Source organism: Lissotriton helveticus, chromosome 12, assembly GCF_964261635.1.
Source record: "Lissotriton helveticus chromosome 12, aLisHel1.1, whole genome shotgun sequence".
Lineage (NCBI taxonomy): Eukaryota > Metazoa > Chordata > Amphibia > Caudata > Salamandridae > Lissotriton > Lissotriton helveticus.
This window is the reverse complement of record NC_136073.1, coordinates 148589302-148608142: the sequence shown is the minus strand read 5'-3', so window position 1 is coordinate 148608142 and position 18841 is coordinate 148589302. Positions and strand designations below refer to the sequence as shown.

Sequence of the window (18841 nt, the reverse complement as noted above, 5' to 3'; positions counted from 1 at the left end):
CACAGGCAGATGTAATGCTGTCTTTGTTGGGTTGTTGTCGGGTGCGTATGCCGAAGGAATGCTGTCTTTGTTGGGTTGATGTTGGGTGCGTATGCAGAGGGAATTCTGTCTTTGTTGGGTTGTTGTTTGGTGCACATGCAGAAGAAATGCTGCCTTTTTTGGATTGTTATTTGGTTCACATGCAGAAGAAATGCTGTCTTTGTTGGGTTGTTGTCGGGTGCATTTGCAGAAGGAATGCTGTTTTTGTTGGGTTGTTGTTGGGTTTACTCTGAACCAGTTGGTAAATGTTCATTCGCTCCCTTACTCTAAACCTAAACATGCATCTCAGCCCCTCTCCTTTACAAATAGGATTCATTGATGCTATCCTGCCATTGTTCACCTCTTGTGGCCCCAAGACAAGTTTGTCTTGCACTCTTCAATCTAGTCTCACATAATTATTGTTATATGTGGTACATCTCAAGCAGCGTCATGTCAGAACTATCATCAGCATTGAGTAGTAATGCCTTGGCCAGCTTCGGACAGGTTTGAACATCAAGAGTCACCTTTTCCAGATTTCACACAGCTGAAGATACCCTGCTGTGGAAACAGCTGTTTTAGGTCTTGCCTAGCGACGCAGCGCATGCGCTGCTCACTTGGGGAGATCTATTGTCGTAGCTTTTTCTTGCGAAGGGGGACAGGAGATGTGCGCGCGCCCGGACAGGAGATGTGCACGTGTATTCTGTGCGGGCACCATATGATGTGCACATCTCCTGTCCGGGCGCCAGCGCGCTTATGTCAGCTGCATTACTTACAAGACTGGACTGAGTAAAATAACTCAGGTCTTTGAAGTGTCTTCTTCTTTGAAGGCAACACCCTGACATCAGAGTTTCACAGACTGACTGACTGGTGCATTGTTGTCTTTTATGTGTGTTCTCAAAGCGCCCTTCTGGTGGATGGGCATATTTCAGGGGACCGGTGTACCCCCTTATAACTCGTCACAGAAATGGTCTTCACACAGGGTAAACATATGCCACGTGTCCTGGCATATGCCCCCTCCCTCTCCCTCCTGGTACTGCTGCTCTCGCTCTTTCTGTGTATGTTATTTGCCTTTGTTGACATTGTAGACGTCAGACGTTGTTCTGTGTAAAGTGCTCCCATACCTTTCGGGGCTGGGCTTTTTATATAAAATTGTTCAATAATTAATAACCCTAAGGTGTCAATTCTTTGGGCATGCTCGTCTGACTCACGGTATGATTCCCGACGGAGATGGGCCTGGTCACACAGTGTGGACTGGGTATGATACCGGCAAATGTGCTTTTGTAGAAGTATTTTTAATTTTGAAATGCAATTAAAAAAATATATGTTTTGGTACCTGTATGTGTGTTTTTAGTTTGCTCTCAGTGTCCTGAATTTTTGAAAACTGATTTTAGCAGAAACACGACAAGGATTAGGCTTGAGACCTCCTCAGACTCTTCATGTTTGTAGACATCGGGCCAATTTAGAGTGTGCTGGATATAGTTTTTTAGGTCTCACTAGCGTCGCAGCGCATGCGTTGCTCGCTTATTAGGTCTTGCTACAACCCCAGCAGTGAGTAAGTGTCCAGGACGGCTCTTTGTCCCCGGGTCAAACAGTGGACTCTGGGTGATGACTTGTTGCTGTCTCCAGAGAGGAGAGTTTGGTTGCCAGACTGTACCACAGGCCCGGGCAATATTGATTTGAAAGTGCGCCTATTCTGCTCCAATTCACATTTTTAATTAAGCTGCCCAATACAGTTATTTAATGGGGAAAGAAGGCTATGTGGAGGGAAAGAAGTGTTGATTCAGAAAGTCTGCAGAAGGTTTAGCCGCCCGTGTGTGGTGTTGTTTTTAGTTTCTCTTCGCAGCCGGTTGGGTTTCTCTTTTGCACTGGGTTCGGGCAGAGCCGCAGAGCAGCTGGCAGTGGGGTTGAAAGGGGAAATATTGAGAGTTCGGGAGTAGCACTAAAAGAACAGTAGCTCTGTGGTCACGCTGCGCAGAATAACGGACCAGGTCCTACTACCTGTGATCTTTTTTTGTGTTTAAATGTCACGTCTGTTTACATGCGATTATAAGATTTGCTCCTCTAGTTTTCTAACAGCTGTGATGTCTACCGAGCCTCCTCTCGCTTTCTTCCCCTTGTTTTATCTACTCCCGCTGTTTGTTATTTTTATCTACCCGACCTCCTCCCACTGTTCATTCTTCTTTAGCCACCCCTCCGTCCTCTGTTTTCATTTAACTACCACTCCCTCCTCCCACTGTCTGTTCTTTTTACCGATCTCCTGCCCTACTCCAGCAGTCGGTTCTTTTCACCCACCCCACCGTACTCCTGCTGCCTGTTCCTATTGACCACTCCACACCTCTTACGATCTGTTCTTACAAACCACCCTCGTCCTACTCTCGCTGTTCGTTCTTATTAAACTCCAGCTGACCGTTCTTTTTATGACCTCCCCACCCTGCTCCAGCTCTCTTCTTTTTATATAACCCCTGCCCTACTTCCGATGTCAGTTCTTTTTACCCACCCACCTGGCTCTCCTCCTACTGTCTGTTCTTTTTATCCACCCCGTCCTAATCCCGCTGTATGTTCTTTTGAACCACACCCCACCTGCGCTGTCCATTCTTTGTAACAGTCCATTCTTTGTAACTACGCCCCAACCTACTCCCGCTGTCCATTCTTTTTACCCAACCATCTGCCCTACTTTTGATGCCCATTCATTTAACATACCTACACACCCTACGCCCACTGTCTGTTCTTTTTATACTCCCGCTGACAGTCCTTTTTACCGACACGGCCTTTCCCCCCCCCCACTCCTGAGGTATGTTCTTTTTATCAACCTTCCGTCCTTCTCCCACTGTCCAGTTTTTCTTTAACCAATCCCACCCCGCTGTCTGTTCTTTATACCCACCTGCCCGCCCTCCTCCTGCTGGGGGCATACATATTTGTTTCTCAATAGCATAACATAACAGATGTATTTGTTCTTTATACCCACCTGCCCGCCCTCCTCCTGCTGGGGGCAGATATATTTGTTTCTCAATAGCATAACATAACAGGTGTATTTGTAAAGTGCACGATTACCCGTAGGTGTCCTGGCGCTGAATAACAGATGTTTATTATTACCCAACTCAATGGTACTCATTTTATCGACTTCAGATGGATGAAAGGCTGAGTGGACCCGCCGGCATTTGAACCTGTGACCATGAGGTCGAACACAGGCCCCTGCAGTGGCTGCTATAGTCCACTGAGCCACCATTCCCGGCTTAATCTGCAATATAGGTGTGTAGTGAACAGCTAGAAGTTTTCTATCTCTCCACCACATGTGGCAGCGCCCGTGATGGGATAGGCTGGTTTGTTTCTGTCTTTGCTGCATCTGTAATGGAAGGTGAATAATTGGATTGTGAGGTTTCTTTTTGCCTTTGCCATTTCTGTACCGGGTGTATAGCAATGGAACTATGTAGGTTGTTTGTATTGCACAACATACAGCAGAGCCATAAGAATAGTAGGTGGGTTTCCAAATTGCTAACCTTGTACAGGAAGATGTAACTGGCATGCTAATCTTTGTGTGTGCATCTGAAGGCCAGTCCTGAAACAGCCTGTAATGCTTTGTCATTAAGAGTGAGTCATGTTCATCATTTTGTCAATGATACTGGCCCGTTACAGACTCATAATAATGTTACTATCATAATGTTGTCCTTGATTTCTCCACATCCCAAGGTATACTTGTTTTTCCCATTTTTCTGCCCCACCCCTTAATTCAGTCTCAGTGACTGCTAGAACCTTCCTTATAGTTTGTACTTCCCAGGACCCCTCATATCAGACATATGTGCTTTTCCTGCAAAATTCCGCGCGCCATGCACGCTTTCACTTTACAAGCTACCCGGAACAATAGCAGCCCCTTCTTTAAGATGAAATAGGTCTCGCATATACAAGTGTTTCAGCTATTGGCATTGTAAATAATAATGCCTTTTATTTAATTACCAAAACCGATAAATAAAAGGCATTGTCATTACAATGCCAATAGCTTAAACTCTCGCAAATGCGAGACCTATTGCATTGCAAACGCTTGTTCTTTCTAGGTTAAACAGGAGGCTACAAGTACAAGAATGCAAAGAAAAACCTGGGCTGGATGAGCTAATGCACTGGACCTGGGAAACTCAAGAGTTCTGCAGGAGGGTTCCCGGGCAATGCTCTGCAATGGTCTCAGAAACAAGTGTCTTCCTTTTCATCACAAGTTATCAGAAATTCCAGGAAAGTGTCTGAGAAATGAAGTCATGAAGTTGTTTGCAAGAAAATCTGCAAGTTGTGTATGAAGTCGAACTTCTTGCAGGTTTCAAATGTAGAATAGAGGGTCGAAAGACCATGCCGAAAACCCTGAAACGCCATGCTTATTGTTGATGCCATGCGGTAGAACCCCCTCTTCTGGCTTTAGGCAGTAAAATTCCCAAAAAACTGGAAAACAATTAGATTTTCAAGGTTCCCAGTCAGAACGTCAGTGTGCAGAAAACAGTTGTTAGGGACCCTTTTCCAGTGAAAAGCCACACCCTCAGCAAAGACTATTGAGGTTCAATGTCTAAAAAATATTTTTTACACACAGGATAATCTATGCAAATCTTTAAGTTACCTGGGTGTCACTTACAAAGTTTTTTATTAGGCTGATCTAGCTTTAAAGTATTTTCATGAAGCAGTACCATGATCCATAAACCTCTTTATTGGGAGTAAAGTTCACTTGAATAACACTTTAAATGACATTCTCAGCATAAGGAAGTGAAGTCCCATGTTTACTTTAACAAAAGTCATAAAAGGGAGAGTAGGACTCTGCTAAAAAAATACACACAGAGTGACACCATCTCCGCCAGTGTTTACAAATACGTGCAGGAGCCGGGCACCAGCAAACACAGGCACCATTTAAACACTTTGTGATGTATTTTTAAATACCAGCAAAAATAATACTGTACCACGGTGCTAAAAATATGTAGTGTGGTTACAGACGGAACGGTACTTTGTAGTAGAGTGCCCCTTGGTACAAGCCATTTTGAGTGCTGTAGCAATGTAGCACAATAAAGCCACACAGGGCCAGTGCTCATTTGCCATCGGACATATTTTAAAACTCCTGATTCGGCATGGTGGTGGATGAAAATTCTGGGAGCATGAGGGGACCCGTCTGGAATATGGTACAGATCTTACACCCAATGGCGGGGATAATATCCCTGAGGAGTGGTGTCAAACAAGGTTACACATGAGATACCTGCCTGTCCTACGATGGCTCCACTTCATCAGTAGCACATGCTTTTTTTTCTTTAAATAATCACTCAACCGCAAAAAAAAGCATAAATAAAAAACATTGCCATTTACAATGCAAATGGCTCAAACTTCGGCAATTGCAAGACCTATTGCATGGAAAATGCTTTTTTTCTCGCTATACTGCAAATTGCTGCACTGAGGTGTATGTCAATAAGTCTGTCTTACTTTCACATACAAGAGCGAGCGATTGGTGTTGCCAGTGCTTGTTGTTAATGATGCCAGGCCTCGTGTGCCTGAAATTCTGTTATCTAGTTTTAAGAAATTTGGGCACAGTTCGGAAAAATTTCAGTATTGTAACAGGCTGAGATGGCATCGTATGCCATTATGTGCATCAACTTGGAACCTAAATAAACAAATATTGGTCAGCCCAATAGGTCTGACTTTAATGTGGTAACTCGTGCAAACAGAATTTCTTTGTCTGTATTTCCATGCATTGGCACATTATAGCAAGACCGATTGTTTTTGCCAGTGTGTGTTTGCCACAGGACCTGGAAAGCAACATTTAGCTTGTTTACTGTACCGTGTTCTTGATGCTCTTCTGTTTTTGGTAAGAGGTTTTCGGTTACTTCAGAGAAAGGTAATTTGTAGGTCAGTTTCTTTATCAAATATAGGAATATTCCCTATTCATACTACAATACGGACATGACTTCACAACTTTACATGCACAACCTCAAAACCAGTAATAAACTCAAGTTTTGTCTCTTGCGCATTGTACACATTTTTTCTTCAAAGAGTTTGGTAGTGTTTATTGAGTTGTAAAATATGACACAAACATTCATTGCTCTGCCCAAGGCACATCAGATGTTGCTGATAGAACCTAGGCTTTGCAGTTGCCATAAAGGTTTATGATGCTCCACTCAATCCCTTATATATTTGAAGTTTGAAATTCCATACTTGCTAAAATCAATCACAGAAGTGCTTCAAAATATTGGGGTGGCCAATTGTTGTTATTAATAATAAATACCTCTTTGTGGTTTACCTGGATGTGGCTGTCCATCTCCGAGTGGCAGTGCGGGGCTGCTGGTGGGCTGTGCAATTGAGACTGGATGGCCTAACCCTAAGAAGGCCACCCAAACATCTTGAGAGATTGGGGCTTTTGTTGTTGCTCTCCCGAGACTTTGGGCAACCATATTGGGGTCAGGCAATACGAAGCTGTAAAAATAATAGCAACAGGTGGCCATGTTTGGGTCTTGATCACACAGAGGTCCTGAGGCATAGAAACAATAATAATAAAACAAGCACTGTCAACACCAAAATGGGTTTGACTTATAATTGAAATTGCTTCATTGATTGCTCGCCTACATTATTGTGTGCATGAGTGAATGGAAGAATGAAAGATAATTCAGTCAGTGGATGACTGGATGGATGGAACAGAGTGTAAATAGATAGGAGGATGGAGGAGACAGTTAATGGATGGATGATTAGATGAACGAGTGAGTGCAAAAATCAATGAATTAATGGAGCAAGGACAATGTTTGGGAGCCAAGTACAGTCAGGGAGACAGTATAGAACAAATATTTAACAAATGAAAGAAAGAAGAAAAAAGAAATAGAGGGAATGGAAGAGGGAGAGCAACAGTGGGAATGTAGGTCTTAAAATAATCATTTTGTCCTGAAAATATTTCAGGGAAAATCTAACAATGCCTTTTTTTGCTAGATCTGTCTGGAATACGTCAATATGTGCACCACAGTATGTGATGTAGTAGCATAATACATTTTATATTTAGCCACCCATTGGGTGAGTGATTTCTGTATTTGGTACCAGGATCCCCGAGGACTAATAGGCGGATTTATCATGGTACTGTGTTGTGCTTGTGTCACGCATTGTGGTGCAAGAGCAATGCAATACTTACGTTAGATTTGCCAAGCAACGCAAGGCCACCTGACATGGCCCTGCATTGCTTGGTAAATCTGGAGTGACGCAGGGCAGTGCAGTTTGCTGCCGTGCTCTGCATTGGGAAGGCTTTGAATGGGTGGAGCGTGGCTGTTCCCATGCACCCACCCGTGGATTTTGGCGCATTCACAGATTAACCAATACTGGTAAACCTGGGAATGCATCAACATGCTCTGCCTTCCCATGGGGTGTGCAATGAGAAAGAAATATCTTTATTTCTCGTTATCTCCTGTCTCTTAAGTGTACTGCATTCTGCAGCGCATTTAGAAAGAGGAAAACGCCTCAGAGGATTGTTTTTGTGCAGGAAAATCTCCCTTCTTTCTCAAAAACACCCTGCCTGCAACACAGGCACTATTGCACCATGGTGCATGGGTGCCTGCATTGGTCCTAGGCAGCATATTTTGCACCAGCGCAGGCAGAGAGCAGGAATGCACCAAATCTTGATAAGGTGCATTCCTGCCCATCCTTTTCACACAGCATGGCAAGTTGTCTTGCTGCATTGCCTTGTGTGAGTGATTTATCTGGCCAGACTTGTCACACTGCGTAACCCTGGGGACATCCCTTTCAGCACCCTCTTCTAGTACATTGTTCCCAAACTGGCATTTGGTAGAAAGAGGCTTTAAGAAAATGGATTATTACTTGGGGATGATGTGAGTCTTTCACAGGTATTCAGTTAAAAAACTTGTTAGGTCGAACATACCAGAGCAATAAATAAACCTGGTCTCAGTCCCTGGTAGCTATGGAACAGAACAAACAAACATAACTTAGGGAAAAGTGTGTAATGTGTTTAGAAATAGCAAAAGAACTAAAAAGCCAAAACACAACACAATAAAAATCCCACAATCAATTTCGAAAAATAGAAAAAAAACAAGCATTTAATGGTGGGTTACTTCTACACAGTGTTAAAGCCTGCTGACAGGTACGTCATAACAAGAAATCTCACAGATTACCTTTGTTCGGAACAATTTGTATCCGTATCTGCATCTGGTTTTTGTAAAGGACAAACTAATTACCCCTAGGGGTCACTAGGCGCTGGGGGCCTTTGGTGAGATTAGGTGAGCTATTGCCCAGAGTCACAGGGTTCTAAACTGAGCTGCCGCCTGAGCCGGGGATGGAACCATGAGCCCGTGCTCCAGAGTCAGCCGCGCTTGCCGCTGCACCACACCTTTTTCGTGTTGGTTACCCTCCTTGACACACCCTAAGGGTAGAAGATTTTAATTGGAACAGTTGTTGCTAGAATCTCTTTGGAAGGACTGACAGGATTAGCTGTGTTTCAGGAATTTATACCAAAACAAAACCATTTATTCATACATTCTTCCATATATATTTGAAAAACCTTGCCCAAGCCTTTACACCTTGTTTAGTGCATATGTAGGTGTGGATAAACACTCCTGCAGTGACAAACCCAGTTATGTTTTTTATGAAGAAAAGGTAACAAGTTTGTGTACAGGATGCAAATTGCATGTACTCTGACATAACAAATCTCAGGTTGCCAACAGTAGAATAACCTACCTCAGTGGGTTCACGCGCCTGTGAATCCCTTAAGTAAGAGACCAATTGTAAGAGTGCAAACGAGTGTGTTGGTGAAAACCTGGACTAGTGGGTATCTGTGTGCCTGTGAACCTATGATTGATTGACTGTTGTCTACACACAACTGAGTTATGAACTGATAATGAGATTTCAAAATGAAATCTAGTTCCCTGACATCTGCCTGCACCAGGCCTGCCCCGAAGAGGCCTGCCCTGTAAAACAATCTTTACAATTGTTGCTGACATGTAGTGATCATATTGCGATCTCATGATCTAATCACCAGTGATAAAGAAATGCTTTTCTGAGTCATTTCCCTGAAAGAGAAACAATGCATTTAATAAAGGCTAAAAGTAAACTAGGGGCTTCATTTCCTGGCTGTAAGTCATTTTGTAAATAACAAACACTTTGCTTGACATAGATACAATGGTCTAACATCATTTACAAAAATATTGCTGACTTGAGTGTAGATTTTAATTATTAACCCGAAAGACGTGATCCTTTTACAAATTAGTACACAATAGTTTGTCAAAGTGTATTTATGGGACGATAATCTGGTACCATATCAATTTCTTTTATGATTGGCATTAACTCTAACCAGATGTCTCAGCTTGAAGTAAACAAGGACGTGTATTTAAGACGGTTAAAGTACAGTGAAGCAAAGACCAATAGGGAAGTGGAAGCCTGTAAATAATGTTGATTGGCATCAACAACAATGTTTATTTCAACAATAAAAGCAAGACACACCACAATGGTGCCTCCAAGAATAAAAATAAAGTCAGTCACATAAGAAGGCTGGGAAAACAGAGAAAATACATAACATTCCAACACACATTCAAACTTTTAATGATTATAAATATTTGGTATTGAGAGAAAGTAAAACAAAAGAAAATGGAAAAGCCGGAAAAAGATAATAGATAAAACATGTTCAGTGCAAATTAACCATTGCTAAATGCTTATATTTTACAAAATATCCTAGCAGACACCCCTGTTCAAACGAGCCAAAGCTGCATCTTTGCATCTTTTAATGCCTGAACGAATAAGTATTCATTTAAAAAAATCTCGCTCGAATGGAATCCAAATTTGGGCAAATGCATGGAATCTGAGCCAGTGTTTCTGGTTGGACAAATCAAATACAGCCCATTAAATTAACCCCGCTTTCTTTCCAATCAGATCTAAAGTCGGAAGTGGATGTCATCAGAAGCGAATCTCAACCAGTTTACGTTTCTGATGGAGGAGCAGAGACAGTGGGATATTTCTTAGCATGAAAAAAAACATATGAACGTATTGTCAGCCAGACATGGTTTTAATTTTACCAGGAGATTTATTCCTTGTGGAAGGATAATAGTTTTGTTTCCGAATAAGCTGTTTTAGCTGTAAAAATCGGAATTGCGCCTTCCATTGATCAGGAAACTGCAAGAGAGGTCAATTTGCTTTCAAGGATTCGCATAGTGCTGACTATATTTATAAAACACTTACCATATAAAATGCTTTAATGTTCCAGCTAGGGCAGATTTTAGCTAAAGCCAGATAATTAAAAAAAGCTGCATGAATTCTGGTGTATATAGTTTAAATTTAAGCCTGAGCTGAGCCTGTAAAGTACTTTCAGGAAGGCCAAACAGAGGAACACATGTATAAGAACTGCCACTAACTAACACTAAATCTCATTAGTGGCAGTTTTCTTACCGCGACCTATCACCAAAAACTATCACTCTGTTAACGATGTATTTACAATACGTCGCTACATGGCAATAGTTTGAGGTAGCTGCAGTGAAAACTGCCGGTAACACCAGTGTGAAGGCGCTACAAATTCTGACGTTACCGGGCAAAAACTGGCAAAAGGGCCATTAGCAGCAGAAAACTTAAGTTAGTCAGCGCAGCGTGACTCATTTTTGCCTCTAGAGGCAAAAATAGCATATAAGTCCACCTCCAATGAAAAATAGGAAATAAAACCAATGAAATGCAGAATGGAGCAGTCAGGGCTAAGTGCAGTACAGAACAACACCTCACCAAACCCCCCAACAGCCGGGATGACCAGCCAGAGTCCCAATGGAGGTGGAAGTTCAGGGCTACATCTATGAAAAGAGGCGCATCACTGTGCCAAACCAGTGATGCATCACTTTTCATTGCGCATCCCTTGGAACACCATGGCATCAAAAACCTTGAAAGCACGGACAGTCCCCAGGGCTAGAGACCTGGGCCTGCGTATGGGACCCGGAGTGGGATGTGGAGGTGCTGTGGAGTCGCTAGGCCGTGGCAGAAGACATTGAGGTGTGGTGATCGCCCTTACTTGGTGGTGACATCTCGCAGGTTGCATGGAGACACTTTGTTGACTTGTGTGAGAAGACCGCCTTGCGCCCTTTGAAGCTGTGAATGATAGAGGCACTCCTGCGCACCAACATAGGGAGGTCTGCATCGCATACCACGATCCACCACTACCACGGGGTGCAGGGAGGAGATTATCAATGGTGTGCCGCTCTTCTCTGCATCACAGGCTGTAGGATGTTGTGCTGGCCGGACGCTGTGGAGGGTGAGGGCCCTGAGCTGTACCAAACTTTTTTGGCGGGAGCGTTGCAACTTTGCACCTAAGGGGGCCCTGTTGCCACACCTGCATCGGGAGGTTCCCCAGCGGACTTGGCGGCGACTGTTGTACCCAGGCTTGTGAAATCCCACCCGGCTGAGGCTCCAGCTGGCTGAGTCACAGATTTGGAGAGAGTGCAGCACATTGAGCCCCAGTGTCAATGTCCAGGTGGGGAGAAGGTGGGACGTGTAGCGGAGGAGGCCCAGGGTGAATCGGGCCAGGCCTAGCACCTGTGGATAACACCCATTGTGCCCTGAGCCATCCCTATGCTGTGGCTGACCTACATCACTGAGGGCACTGCACAAGACTGGTGGGGGACTCCACTAACTCGCTCAATTTTCTGAGAATTTTCTGAGTGGATGCCAGGGACACAGGGCCGGTTCTGGCCCAGGCCCTTGGATATGCAGCTTGGTCCGCTGTTACTCGCCGGGGAACACAGAATCTGGTTGCCACTGTCAGATCGGAAGAGGCAACAGGGTGATGCTGCTTTTCCTTGCCCCCTGTTAGTTTGCTTTTGGGTATATGGGGGACTAACCCTTAGTGGACTTCCTCTTTTCACAGCGCTGCGCCGTCTGGTTGCTGCTGGTGCTGTCCCCATTTGCTGCTGCTGCTTCCTCTAACACGGAGGTCAGGTGTTCGAGTCCCTCCTCCACCTGCAGTCTCCTGCCTGCGCCTTATCACCGGTGGTCCAGTGGTAGAAAGTCACTGCTCTGCAGCTTGACTGCCCTCCTGTCCCTCTCGTCTGTTGTTTCTGTTAATCTTTCAGCTTTTCTCTGTTGCTTTCCTACCTTTTTCAAATACAGCGCAACATGGTACAAGAATCACGCTGCAAGTACGTCAAGGAAATGAAGCACTGGCAGGGTGAAACTGTCAGAAGGGGCTCATAAATAAACCCCCCTGCCATTTTCCCCTACGCTGGCGCACAATGGCTGCCATGCGCCAACACAGGCACCATTGCATCATGGTGCAAGGGTGACTGTGTTGAGGAGTTGATTGATGTTGTGGCTCCATGACTTATTCTTTAAAATAAGTCATGCAGTCAGACATCAGCCAACGCATTTCGTTCTTTACAAAAGAACTTTTTCAGGGCAAGCTTTAATAAGTAGTCGTGGTCCTATCGAAATCAAAGCACGGAGAGATATTGGTTGGATCCCTATTGGCCACCCCTTAATACGAGTTCCAGATCATTGACTGTAGTTACAAAATTCTTATATCGTTGTATGATACTGTAACTCTATTACAGGAAATTCCATCTGGAACCCTCACAATCAGAGTTCCAGTCGATTAGTTCCAGCCCAGACTATCAGACGGATCCCAGAAATGTCCAAATCAGGTACACCACCTTACGTCCGATATAAGCATACTTTCACATAAGGTCCTACAATGCTCTAACTACTGCACTTTTTGCTTAAGTGCCGGAGATGCTTTGCTGTACACCAAAAGGTCCTTGCTGCCGTAGCAATAACACCTTCTTTCAGTGGCTGCATGTTTATCATTAGCATTTCCTTCCAAAATCCCCTTTACGAGGAAGAACCTTACAAACACACGACACATCTTTGTCAGGCTGCTGTGATTCGGTGGCACATCTCCCAGACATCTCTGCTTTACTTACTATAGTGCTGACCTCTTTTAAGGGAGAATCTCCATTAATCTACACAGTTCTTGTATTGTGGGATTATTGGCATGCATGACCAATTGGTCCCTGATTAAGTCATCATGAATGACACCAAATTTAAAGTCAATAGCTAATTTTTTCAACTCTGCCACGTAATCATCAACAGCCTCACCTTTGTGTTGGTTGCATTGAAAAAACTTAAACCATGTAATACCAATGCATCCTTTAGGTGCAAAATATTTGTCTAAATCTTGTAGAGCAGCTACAAACACATTAGCATCACACCCAACACTTGCTTTTGGCATGCGATTATATGTTTTCAAACCTAAAGGACCAAATAAATATAAGAGAATCCTTTTTTTCTGTTCTGCCGACATTTTCTTAGATTGATCTATCGCAGTGATATAATTTTCAAAGTATTCCTTCCATTCTACCCATTTCATTGATGGTTCCGATCCTGAAGCACAAAATGTTTGTGGAGGGTTAACTGAATTTTTTTGTTGCGCTATACTGATAATCAGAAATTGATTTACCAAAGAGAAGCTAAGTAGTATGAAAATGCAGGAAAACTTCTAAATGTGATGTACATGCGAATACTTCTTGCAAACATTTATAAAAAAAAGATGATAGTCAATAATTGTAAGCATTATATGCAAGAAAGTTGAAGCAATTGAAGAAGCATAAAAAACAATTACCTCCTACAGTGAAGTAAACCGAACCCAAAAGAAACAGCCCCCCAGAAAGTAGTTTGTAATGCTGAGTTCAAAACACCACTCCGGCCTGTTTACTGTACTGTAATGTCAAGTTTGAAACCAGCAAAAGCAAAAAACAATTTAAAAAGGCGGTGCATTCTCTAACAGAATAAATGCCAGTAAACTCCCGAATCTTGTGGCGAGCTATGGAACCATCCTAAATGATCATATGAATCGGAAGTTGTTGAGTAATTCGTCTGCACATTCACTTCTTTGACAGCCAAAGAGAAAGAAAACAAGCATTTACAATGCAACGGTTTCGCCTTTAAAAAAGTTAGAGCTATTGGCATTGTAAATGACAAAATGTGTTGGTTTTCAAAACAGATAAATAAATGGCATTGTCATTTACAATGCCAATAGCTTAATCTCTCTGGTCTGCGGGGAATCTCGAGTGGCGTAGTTATTAAACGCGCACCTGGATGGATGGATGGATGGGTTTGGAGGTGGATAAATAGGGAAGGGTGGACCAAAGTAATGGTGAAATACTGAATGACGGATTAAAAAGAGAGAATTGACCACAGAATGTAAAGGTTAAAAGGTGGACATTAGCAGGTGAATGGTAGGATGAAAAGATGAATGGATAGATTGATGTATGAGACAAGATGGGGAGGGTCGAGTTGCTTCATTTGCTTGGTGCCATAAAAGCTTTGGTTTGAAGTGGGGGTATTTTCATTTTCTGACTATTGCGTTGATCAAAAATATATAGTATTGAGCCAAAAAACAGCAATTAACAGCATGGTATGTAGAAGGTGCAACTATTACAAAACAAGGAAATGTTAACATGTCATCGTGTTTGGCTTTTATTTTGTGTAAGTACTTAACCTGTTTTATTTATATAAACACATTTTTCATGTGTTGTGGTATGTGCTGCAACTATTAAAGATGTCATTAAGTATCATCATGTCTTCCCTGTAGCCCCGCTCACTCACCACACCTCTAGCTCATTTTAATGAACACCTACACTTATTTTTGCTGATTTAAAGCATTGCCTAGAAGAGTGAAAGACTGCACAAGAAAGTGGCATGGAAAGATCTGGAGTGATGGAGACACCTCTCTCACAGAACAGTAATATTTAATTCAGTCGCACTTTTCAAAAATGAAAACTTTTCCACATTTAATTTTAATTCACATATTTTAAGCCAAGCCACTTTGAAAAGATTGCAAGATACGTTTCTTTGCCCACCCTTCTTCAAGAACCGTCTTTTTCTCCCCACCATCACCCCTAAAAAAGACCACCTTTTTCAGCCCATCTAAGCACTGCTGAGTGTTGTGTCCTAACAAATACGGAAGCTAGGATTCTAGACTCCCGTAACTAAACCGGACACCCAGAGAGAGAAATCTAGTTTCAACACTGCCACCAAGTGCTCTCGCGTAAGGGGTGACACCTTAAGCTTGTCTTTACTTTTGAGCAGTTTATAAGCTGTGGTTTATGTGCCTACCATTAAAACCTAAAACAAAACTACAAGCCCCAAAATACAACGCGCGTTTGGATAAAATGCAAACAATGGGTAAAGGTGCTACACTTAATGAGGGGGCATTCGGTGGCCGTGTCAGGCTGTGACTGCACTGTACTCAGTCAATAGAAGATACAAGACTCAAGTAGGCTTCCAGAATGTATGATGTTCCGAGTTCAACCTCAAACGCGACTTTACTTCGTAACCGCTCACTCGCACACATGCCACTTTACCCCTGCCTATTATTCAGGTGACACTCATGCTCGCAGGACCAAGCCATGCATCTTGAAGGCAGAAAAGTCACTTTGCTGATAGATTGGAGATCAGGAGTCGGGACTGTGCAGAGTGAACACTGGTGACTTTGGAGCCAAACAATGACACCATTGATGAGCGATCACAGCCCGGACCCTAGGGAGACCCCGGCAGCAAAGACAGATCATTCACATGTAATCCGCTCCGCAGGGCGGCCCTGGTCACTGAAACAGAAACAATTTGATCGGGCAGCCATTTTACCTCCTCCCCCTCACACACACCCCCACACCCCATCTGGCACAGCGACCCTTGCTACCTGCACCCACAGACAAGCAAATAGGAGTGGCCACCCTCGGAATCACCCGCCCCCGTGCACCACTGGGAACCTGCGCCAGAATACCATCCCGTCCCTCTGAGTAAGGTTGTATGACATTTGGAGTCAAGAGCAGCTGTCCAGGAGGTTCAGCTTGCCGTTAATATGAAAAAAACAAGCAGGCAACACAGCGCTTTACATGAGCAGCATTTGCATTTAGAAGTCACAAATGGGAGAGGCGGGAGGGGGCGGTGCTTAATTGTAGAAGGCACGAACGGGAGAGCGAGGGAGGGGGGTGGCGCTTTTGTAGACGGCACGAATGGGAGAGTGCGGGAGGGGGACAGCGCTTTACATGAGCAGCAGTTATGCAAGGCACGAACGGCAGGGCGGGGTGGGGGGGCCGAGACAGGAAGAAAATGTGTCTGTGCCTGGGAGGCACTCCATCAACATCACAACATCATGTGGTTCAAATAAACAAGACAATGCATCACAGAGACGTACGTGGGTCGTGGTGGGGCAGAGAAGAATATGGCACGCAACACAGATGGAGGGGCTCAGAAGCATACGGTGAGACAGCAACATGGAGAGTGGGGGCAGAGAAGCACAAGGCAAGAGCAACACAGAGACCGGGAAGAGAAGTAACCAAGGGACTAAACTTAAACAGAAGGCGCGGGCACATTTTTTAACAAGTCAGGTCCCGGGCCGGCCAGCCAATCACAGCGCGGCCCGGGGAATAAAGTCATGGGGGTGTCCCAGCCGGCAGCCAATGACAGCGCGGCCCAGGACAAAGGGGTGGGACTTAAAAAAAGCCAGAGAAACGCCCCCGAATCGCGTTTTCACGGGAAAGCGTGATTGACAGCCTCTGTCTCCCAATGGCTAGCCTCTATTTATGGAGCTAGCCAATGGGAGACAGAGGCTGGACCAAAGCCCTATATGTAGGATCATGAGATTTCGCCCTGGGCAGAGCAACTGCTACGCAGTTGCCACGCCAGGGCGAAACCTAAAAATGGCTGCTCCCCAGGTAACATTGTGTGACCTCTGAGTGGTTCCTTGTGTGACTTGAGCGTGATTCCCATAGGAAAATATGTACAGCATTAGACGTATTCTGTGAAACGAACACTCACCGCAGGCTTGGACTCTCGAAAGGAAACTCGTGCAGGATTCAAATCACGCTGCACACAAGCCCCAGCCAGGGCACAAGTCATAAAAAAAGAAGTGGGGGGATGCTGTCACCGGAAGTGACATCACGAAAGGTGCCGAGCTCCTCGTCCCAGAGAGGCCAAATAGTGAAGTCCAGCTGTTTTGCAGGTGGGGACGGCGTCCCCCCGGTAAAATGGGTGGGGGGACACCGTCCACCCGCGTGGTACCCCGACTCGAGCCCTGGCTCCAGCACATGCAGAGGATTCAACTGTGAGCTTATACAGGCCTCAGCATACGCCAGTAGGTCCAACGGCGAACATTGAAACCATGCATAGATTTATCATGATTTGCTCACCTCAGCGCGATACCGCAGATCACACGTTCTGCATCAAATGTAGAACAAAGCACTTCCAGGATGTAGAAACTCCTTTAGATGATCAGATAGCGATTTGTCCTTTGTTCACAATAAAGTCTCCACAAGAAGTAATGACCCAAATCACTGCACATGGAAATTAGGTCAGATTCTTTGAAGATATAAGGATTTATTTTCAAGTAGAGTACTCACAGGAAACAGGTGTGTCAGGTTCAGCTGCAGCAACATTACTCAGTTGGAACACTATGTCATCAAAAATTCCATTAAGAATATAAACCATACCAGGTTGGAATTATCACCGGCATTTCGATTCTCCTTTCACGCCACTACAGCCCTGAAGAGTCACAGGTTTTGCCCTGCTGACGAAACACGTGTCGGCTGGCGTTGTGTTTATTCAATCTGAAGAATATCATCTATATAAACAACCTGTTTATTGTACCACCGGTGTCAACTTTCATTTATGTACTCTCATTGTATCAAAACTGTTTATTACCAAACGTGTGCCCAGTTTCTTCGTACATATTTCAGTGTTAAGGGGTCTTGTTGTTAACCCACTCAGAGGTTTAGGGTCTTCCTCTAACTGGTTGCACCGTTACAAATTGCGCTGTAGTTAATTACCTCCTATTCTACCTTTCTTCTGCTGTAGCGCTATAGTCCTGCTCTCGCCCAAACCCTACGCAGGCTATCAATCTAGGTCTCTACAAGTGTCTGACATTTTGTAAAAATGTGCAGCCAGCGTTATAAATATCCTGATAGATCGATACATTGAGATTATATAAGAAATGCTATTTATTTGCTGTTTGCTAGTACGCCGGTATCAGGGCTTTCTTAAGCATCTGTGGGCCCCTGGGAAAAACATGCAGCCTTATGGAAAATGTGTAATCCTTGGAGCAATGGAAAGTACTACTATCTTGTAGCTTTCCTAGCTTAAATCACTAGTACATCTTTCTCAGCTAAAATTAGTAGTATCGCTTTAAATAGGGGCAGGACTGTTTTGAAACAACCTGCCAATCCCATGGTATAAATAGCGGTAGAAAAAAGACTAAGGGTAATCCTTCGAATCTGTCTGAATCACTAGCGGGACCGCACGCGTGCAACCATCAAAGCAGAGAACGGGTAAGAACTAGGGATTAGTCACTCATTAAGCTAACCTGGTTTATGTCGTTTAGCGAAACTTTGATGCCTGCCACCAAAGATTTTAGGTTGTTTGGCACACACTAGCTAATGCAGGCTCGCTATGCTTTTTCAGAGCCGACGGGAACGCTTTCAATCTCAAGCGCACGACCCCGCCCGACATAGCCGTTTAGAGGGAAGAAATTGAGAGAAAAGTAACACGGGGCATCTAGTTAAAGTCTTGGGACGATTCCGGAGACCCCGACAAGGTAAATATTGTTCGGCAAGTTAGACATCCTTTGTGAGGCCCTCGCTTCATAAACGAACATAATTTATTAAATTTGCTCCATCCATTCTTCTTGTCGTTTGTACTTATGGAAACAGGTTATTTTAAATAAACAACGCTGGCTACCCGGTTTTGCAACTTATATCAACCACGGCCCGTCTATTGCAAGGAAGTTTAACAGCCCTCGAAAAAGAACAGACAGAACAGACAGAACCACTCGACATCAATTCGAGAAGTAAACTACCATTTG

The 18841-nt window shown here is 44.0% G+C and overlaps 1 protein-coding gene across 4 annotated transcripts in view; it reads right to left on the bottom strand.

The window, feature by feature from the left end:
* LOC144799961 (uncharacterized) overlaps nucleotides 1-18841 on the bottom strand; it is a 128845-nt gene that overhangs the window by 97236 nt on the left and 12768 nt on the right. For 2 of the 4 annotated variants that reach the window (XM_078671598.1, XM_078671599.1), the window contains exon 2: nucleotides 6272-6444. The exons of the other annotated variants lie outside the window; for them this stretch is intronic. In XM_078671598.1, coding sequence (XP_078527724.1) covers nucleotides 6272-6444 — 173 coding nt within the window. The remainder of the gene's footprint in view (nucleotides 1-6271; nucleotides 6445-18841) is intronic. 4 annotated transcript variants of the gene reach the window in all.